The 8,148-nt window shown below is 43.3% G+C and overlaps 1 protein-coding gene across 1 annotated transcript; it reads left to right on the top strand.

The window, feature by feature from the left end:
- The first annotated feature begins 902 nt into the window (after positions 1 to 902).
- LOC109324957 (olfactory receptor 1086-like) lies at positions 903 to 6,245 on the top strand. The gene is given in 6 exon segments (XM_019557098.1): positions 903 to 991; positions 994 to 1,097; positions 1,100 to 1,680; positions 1,682 to 1,793; positions 1,795 to 1,834; positions 6,199 to 6,245. Coding segments are annotated over 6 exon segments (969 nt in total). The 5' UTR covers positions 903 to 906.
- The last annotated feature ends 1,903 nt before the right edge of the window (positions 6,246 to 8,148 follow it).

Below are 8,148 nucleotides of genomic sequence, written 5' to 3'. Positions count from 1 at the left end.
TTATTTCACTCCTGAAACAGCCTGTGTCATTGTTCCAACATTTGCATTACTTATATATGGAGTAAAAAGTAGGAACTTTAAATTGTATATGTGGGATCAACACACCATGTTACCAGGGAACAGACACCTACAGGGTAGAAACTTCAGTGACAAGAAACAATGAATGTCTGCCTTAGATTTCCACTATAATATCTTGAATAATTGGGACTTTGTTTGTTTAATGCTACAGGACAGAAAACAGATTTTCAGACAGTTCTGCCTGTCAAACACCAACTAGTCTGCAGATGGCAGAAAGGAAACAATCTAATTAATGGCTAGTCATGCATCTCTGCTGCAGATGGGTTTGCTACAACTAATATGGCCAATTAAGGTGAAATGCCTATGGTTAGTCTTTATAGAAAGTACAATATTAGTACATTGCAATCATGAGTGACTCAGGGAAATTATTTTCACACCTTGTTTCAGATTAAACTCCTAGATCCATATTTGGCCTAGATAGAAATAGCCTGATTTCCAAAGGTGTCTTCAGCTCCTTCAGATGTCAACTGGAGTGATGTGTATCTGCTACTTCTGTAAGTCAGGCCATAGATTCAGGAATCTAACTTTACACACCCTGACTTGAAATGTCTTACTTCTGCACATTAATCATTTTACGTGGCTAGAAGGAACCGAGCTGAGCACTGAAAAAATCTTCATTAAACCCAATTTATTTTCAAGCAGCTCAGGGTATCTGTGGGCACCTGTCTGTGGAAAAACAACAACACTCAGTGGCCAGGATAGGATGGCTGCTCATGCAAGAGATTCACTCCTGCTGACTGTGGTTTGCTAGTGATGAAAAAGCAGTTGTCTTGCCAATAATAACATTTGTCCACGCTCTTATTTTGACAGATAACACACAGTGAACAAATGGCTATGGGCAACTGCACCAGGATGACAGAGTTTCTTCTCTTAGGATTTATGGATGACCCCGAGTTGCAGCCTATCCTGTTTCTATGATCTACTGCATAACCTTAGTGGGGAATCTCAGCATGGTGGTGCTAATCTGGATCGATTCTCACCTTCACTCCCCAATGCACTTTTTCCTTGGTCACTTATCCCTCTCATGGACACCTGCTGTTCCTTCTCCATCATCCCCAAGATGTTGCTCAATTTTGTAGCAGGGAAAAAAAGCATTTCTTTCTCTGGATGCATAACACAGTTGTTTTGCTTTGGTGTTTCTGCCACTGTAGAGTGCTTCCTTTTTGCAGTAATGGCATATGACCGATACATTGCGATATGTAACCCTTTTCTTTATAAAGCTGTTATATCTACCAGGGTCTGCATGCAGTTTGTGATTGCATCTTATATTGGTGGCTTCTTTCATGTCATTTTGCATATGTTTGGTATACTTAGATTATCTTTTTACAGGTCCAATGTAATTAGTCATTTCTTTTGTGACCTCCCACCACTGTTGCAACTCTCCTGCACTGACACTTCTGTAAACGAACTGATCATTTTTATAGCCTCTGGCCCAATTCAGATCTTCACTTTTCTGATTGTCTTGCTGTCTTATGTTTACATCCTGTCCACCATCTTGCGAATGAATTCAGCAGAGGGGAGACGCAAAGCCTTCTCCACCTGCACCTCCCACCTGCTCTCTGTCTCCTTATCCTATGGTTCACTGTCTGTGTACGTACAAGCACTCCAGCTACTCCCTGGATCATAATATGGTGAACTCTTTGTGCTATACGATCTTCATTCCCATGCTGAATCCTTTGATTTACAGCTTGAGAAACAAAGAAGTGAGAAATGAACAAAGAGGCCATGAGAAAAGCAATAGAGAAATATTTTTCCAGTGGAAAAAAAAAAATCACAGTTATTTTTTTAAGCTTTCTTCTTAATTGGAATGTTTCACACACCATTGTTACCACTTCCAGTTTTTTGTCTGATGTTCAAAGCTGTTTGTTAGTGCGTGAAACTCACATGATATAAACAGGAATGCTAGATTTCTAAGCCATACCACAGTGTTTCAGGGCGTGATGTTCTCTGAAACAAAGATGAAAACATTCCCATGCATCTTAAATGCAAAGGCACACGCATAAAAAACAAGCCTCATCAGTAGTATGTGAAGTGCTTGCAGAAGGCTGACGGGATCTGAGGATTGTTATTGCCAGGAAAGGTCTGTGCTGCAAGTGTGCATTTGTGACATTGGTATGGGAAGTTGTGTAAGTGGATACTGAGAATGGGATGGTTGCATTTTGGGGCATGTTTCTTCAGGAGCGGTGAAGCCTTGAAGGCAGGACACAACTTGTTCCAAATCAGCACTAACAACATCTTACCCCCACCGGCATCTTCCTGCATTTTGTGTATTTTATTTCAATTTGGAAGAGTGTTTTAAAAACATTCCACTCAATCCTTGTGCTAGATGATTTTGATACATGGGTTTAGCTACACATAGCTCACTGAGAAGGAAGCAAAACTCCCACCCACTGCTCAAAAATTATTTTACCCTCTTTTAGACTGCCTGTCTGCCTGAAGCTAGGCACCTGGAGTAAGGATCTCCCACAAAAGCAGCTGACTAGATAAAATCATACACAACAATCATGAGCACAGACTGATCATGTTATAAGCATGTTTCTTTTTTTGACTCCTTGTGAACTTTTTAGAAGTGTTCTTCTTCAATCCCTCCACCTCCTTTAAGCATCTTCTCTTCTTTTTATCAGTTTCCGGACCTTTTTCTTGCATTTGGTTACTTTGAGACATTTTTAACATCGCAAAGTTACTAGATTTTAAAACTGTGACAACCTGATATCCAAAAAGCCTATATTAAACTGTCTACAGTCTTCTACCTGGAGTTTCTCTGCTGCTGCGAGTCTCAGACTGGTGCAGAACCATGGATGCTACTACATCTTCTTCATCACAGTCCCCAGTGCCTGGCATGTGGAAGAGTGGAAAATAGATTGGGACAGGTGTGACGTACACTCCAGATATCACCAAGTGGCATGTGGTTTTTCAGAACAACCTGGCCTGTTTCAGCATACCTTTTGTGTGTGTTGGAAGGATTTCAAAATCTGTTCTCATGGAGTTGGTGTGTGTGTGTGTGTGGGGGGGGGGACGGTTACAAATAGTCAGTGGGCTTTTAAAGAGATGAAAATGCCCTAAAACATCTCAATGGCCTAAAGATGCATTGAAATGGTCAAAAAATAGTAAAAAATATTTTTAAAAGAATCAGTTGTAATGTATGTATTAATATTACCCAGAGAAAGATACCTGTATAATGTAAAAATAATAGAATTAATAAAGGATGAAACACTATAAAATTTAAAAAAAACAAACTATACAATGTTCTTCCCTGTTATAAGAGGGTTTAAAAACTCCTTTAAGAAAATTTTAGAAGTAATTATAGAGGGTTAAATGTAATTAATAGTATAAATAAATAAAAAGGGGATAAAAATAATATCTAATTCGTTTCAGAAACATGCCCCACAGATGTCCTAAACCGTATGGAAACATTGTTCAAAACAATGCCCAAGAAGTGCTTCAAAAGAATGTGGAAAGCAAAATTTGTCCAGAGTTCTCATAAAAGAGAAGAAAAAGTATTTACATGTATAAAAGTAATGTCTGCAATAACCTCAGACAGGTCCTCAGAAGTGCCTTTAAAAGGTAAAAATATGGATATATATTGTTAATGTATATACAGGGCCCATGATTTTCCATAAAGCATGAAAATAGCTTCAGTTCCTATACAAATATTGTTAGAAAACTTTACAAAGGATTCAAAGTTGCCTCCAATGTGCCCAGAAAGTATCCAGAGAAGTGCAAGAGAGTAGAAAGTATCAAAGGTCCAGATCTGCCAGGCAGTTAACTATAATTACGTTTATGCAAATAATGAGACTAATCCTGTTGAAGTCCTGTTGCTCTAATGTAGGAGCCTGCAGGCTAGATACAGATTTGCCTTGTAGATGCCTCTATTTTGGTTTCAGCACACCTAACAATACATAGTGTCAGTGGGGAGTTCCAGGCCTCCAAAGCATGATGCAAACCACATCCATGTACTGAGTGGGGCGGCACCTAGAGCTAGCCAGTAGACGACATTAGGCATCTGGGTGCACCTGACCCTCTGCAGAGCTTAGGTACCTGACACCAGCGAATATTAGGCACTTCTGTTCATTTGAGATTCAGAGGCCCCAGAGGGTGGGTGCCTGAGTGACTGGTGACAGTGGTGCTAGTGCTCCCCTATATATAATAAACCAAGTGATTGATTAGACCACTCCCCCAGGAAGTGGGAGACCTAGGTTCTAGGCTGCCGTCTACCTGAGGTCATTTATACTCAGCTCTCGCCACCTGAAGAATGCCCTTTCTCCCAAGTTATGGACTAGGGATGGGGGGAGGACACGATTCTCCCCTTGGCACTGAAGAACCTAAGCCAATAAGCAGCCAAGAATGCAGAAGCCATGGAGCCCAGAAAGAAAAGCAAGAGGAAGCCTGACTAATCCCTGCTCTGAGTCTCTGCTCCCATTACTGTCTATGTACTTCACCTTAGACAGTCATCAGTTGAAAACAGAAATAACCTTGGAAACAGGGACACTACCCAGGACTCCCCCTTCCCATGAAAGTATCCTAATCACTAGGCCTTGGGTTTAGGCTCCATCTTACAGGCTGACCTGGACAGATTTGCAAGGTGGGCGGATCAAAACCTGGTGATGTTCAACACCGGAAAATGTAAGTTGCTCCACCTGGGGAGAAACAACCCACAACATGCTTACAGGCTTGGCAGTGCTACACTTACTACTAGCACCACAACTGAAAGAGACCTGGGGGGTCTTGACAGACCATAGCAGGGGGGCGGCAATTATTTCAGGCAAAGGGCTGCTTACCAAGTTTTAGCAAGCTGCCGAGGGCTGCGTGGGTAGCCCTGCCCCTTGACATGTGCCCCACTCCTTGGTTGCCATCTTGTGATCGAAAGTCCCACCCCTGACCTTTGCCACCAGAAGTCCCTCCCCTTGCCCCCAGAAGTACTCCTTTCAGCAAAGGGTTTTGCCATCTCAGAACCAGAAAAATACCACATTATATTCTAAAAACTGAATATCTAAAACTTTCATTAATTTGATTTAAAAAAATATTTTTGTTTACATGTGTTCGTATAGCGTAAATAGAGGTGATTGCACAATAGCTTAAAATGAAGACTTACTCTTGTATGTTGGGGGTAGGTGGGTATAGGTTTGTGGGGGCTGTGGGTGTGTGGGTATGTGGGGTGTGGGTATGTTTGTGGGGGTGGATAGGTATGAGGGGTCTGGGTGTGGGGTAAGGGAGCATATGGGTGTGTATGTGGGGTGTGGGTGGGTATGGGGTTTGTGGGGGCGGGTGTGGGAGGAGGGTGGCTGGGGTGTGTAGGTGGTCTGGGTGTGGGGGTCTGTGTGAGGGGGGTGTGGGTGCATGTGGGACTCACCCTACAAACACACACAGTTCCTCCCCCTCCCCCCCCACACAGAGTCCATCCCTACATACACACACAGGCATGCACACAGACAGAGTCCCCACCCACCCACCTACAGTCCCTCCCTCATCAAGGGAGCTCTAGTTAAAGCATCCCCATTGCCATTTTTAAGGATGGGGATGTTAATACATAAGATGCTGGATATACAAGACGCTGATGCACATAACGCTGCCACTTTTAAGCATGGGGGTGTTGATACAGAAGATGCTGGAGTCTACTGGAACATGTTAATTACCATGCTCCAGCAGACTTGATTAATCATGTTATTACAACATCTCACTGCTTGTGTATAGGTCAAATGTAGGTGTCTAATGAATACAGATGCCAAAGTGGTTTCGTGCTACTAGAATGGGGTTAATCTGGATCATTTTCTGTAACTTTTTGGACCTAATTTTTACCTAAGTCCTGCTTAGGCACCTCATTTACCCGGTTGGACTTGGCCCTAATGCACTTGTGCCCTAAAAGGAGTAAAACCAATATCCAAAAAGCCTTTAAAGGGTGCTTTAAGATTGCCCCAAGCAATAATTTGTATTTTCTGTTTCTGGGGGGAAATGAAGGTCTCACCAAACATTTTAAGAGCAATAGTGCACTTACTTATATCCCCTTCCTCGGCAAAGACAATGACTGAGTTAGAAGTGGTCTGAGTCTCTGTCTCCAGTGCATAATTTAAAGAGCTGAACTATATTTTACCACTCCTCATGTTAGACTTTGTTTCCATTCAGAATCTAGTAGAAGGGCTCATTCAGCTGAAGGTCTTGCGGAAGACTGAAATACTGTATTTACTAGTTATATTGGTACAGGAAACCCAGAGATTCTTGGTTAGAACCTGGTTAGGGCTGATTGCTGTACTGGCACTTGCCACCATGAATGAAATCACATGCTGCAGTGGTTCAGCTTTGCTGAGGCCCTTTCCTTGCCTTTCCACTACTATTTCTTCTCTGTTCCCCAGGCTCCTCTTCTATTCCCCCACACTGATACATGTCAGCAGCAAATGCCTTCCTCCACTTACACTGCTTTGTGTTTCTCCTCCTGTTTTATGGAAAGAAGGCTTTTCTCCATCTTTATGTTGGAGATCACCTGCCCCACATGGTCTCCTTTCCTACTCTCTGAAGCTTTCCTTTTCCTTCTCATGCATCCACTGTCCTATTTATAAAGTAATTTGCTCCCTTTTTTCAGCCTGTTCCAATTCTTAGACATATTTAAACACTCCGGTTGTGAACCAGTATAAAAAAGTTGAATAGCTTAGCTCAGTTCTAGCCTCAGCAGGATGCGTTAAGGATATTATCATCAGCCTCCCACTGGCCATGAGGAGACAGAAACTGGCTGAATCAGAGCCTGCTTTCTCTTCTCTCCCAGAGCTTTTTTAGGTGTGGGCTGTAAACCAGGTTACACCCCAGCACTTGCTCTTGGGAACAAAAACACAGTCAATGCCCTGTTTTGAGTCTTGTGCTTCCACCGTGTGGTTATGTGTAGTTATTACAACTTACTCAACAATCACCATGTAATGTTTTGTAGAAATCATCCCCACTTGAGCTTGTCACTCAAAGAGCAAGTTGCCTGGCAGACATAATAGACTTCCCCCATCTCCACCATCCTGAGAAGGCCATATTTACAATCATGGGGTGCATCCAGACAAGCCTGCATATGCCTCTTGCAGTGTCTCAAATTCCTTTGAGATGCTGCAAGAGGCACATGCAGGAATGAGAAAATGTTCCCTGTGCTGCAGATTTGAGCATGGGTGCAAACTTAGACCCCTATATCCAGGGATCAAAAAAACCCACAGACAAAAAATGTACACATGGCAGTAGTGGTTCACAAAAGCCAACTCTGCAGCCACAGCCCGCTGGCAGCTGGCCCAGAGAGGCAGATGCCCCTACTGGCTCTGCAGTCCCCATCCGGGTCTGGCAGGTGCACAACAGGTCACAGACAGGCAGCAGCCCCCACTGCCAGACTGCTGCAGTGGGTAGAGGGTGCAGGGAACTGTCAGGGCTGCTTCAGCAGTCCAGCTGGCACAAGGGGTCATGTTCCATGTACCAACTGGCTGGGCCCAGAAGCTCCTGAGAGTGAGCTATTTGCCAGGACAGCTTTTTATACTGCCAGGGACAGCACAGGTGCTGGCCCCAGGCTCTAGCTCCCCGTGGCCGCAGATCTGGGAGGAGCCAGGCAGGGTTATTTTGCCCCAAGTGGCACAACTTGCCTCACAAAGTGCATGTCTGGGCATGTGTGCTGAGACAGAAAGCTCCAGCTCAAATTTGTACTGCTTCTATTTGAGCTGCTGCAAGCACACATGGACCCCTGGGTGTCATTTGTCCGTACAGTAATATCTCACATCATTACTGCCTGCCTGAAACACCTACAAAAATATGGATGACATTAAGATTTACAACAACTTACTGCACAAGTCATCTATTTGTCCTCATCTACAATAATTTCATTTTCAACAACTGACTCTTCCTTTAAATCATGGGCATGGCTTTGGGCACAAATATACCCTGTGGCTATGAGCACAAATATACCTCATGGCTATGGGCACAAATATACCTCCATATAGGGCAGATATAGCCCTATAGGCCTAACTTTTCAGGGACACCTTGAAGAAGAGCATCTAGAAAACTGCACTACCAAACCTGTGCTATACCTCTCATACAGAGATGTCATTCTTGTCACCTGAA

The sequence above is a fragment of the Crocodylus porosus genome, unplaced genomic scaffold (assembly GCF_001723895.1).
Source record: "Crocodylus porosus isolate Cpor-Errol unplaced genomic scaffold, CroPor_comp1, whole genome shotgun sequence".
NCBI classification, from domain to species: domain Eukaryota; kingdom Metazoa; phylum Chordata; order Crocodylia; family Crocodylidae; genus Crocodylus; species Crocodylus porosus.
The sequence above is the reverse complement of the archived record's forward strand: the minus strand, read 5'-3'. Positions and strand labels throughout refer to the sequence as shown.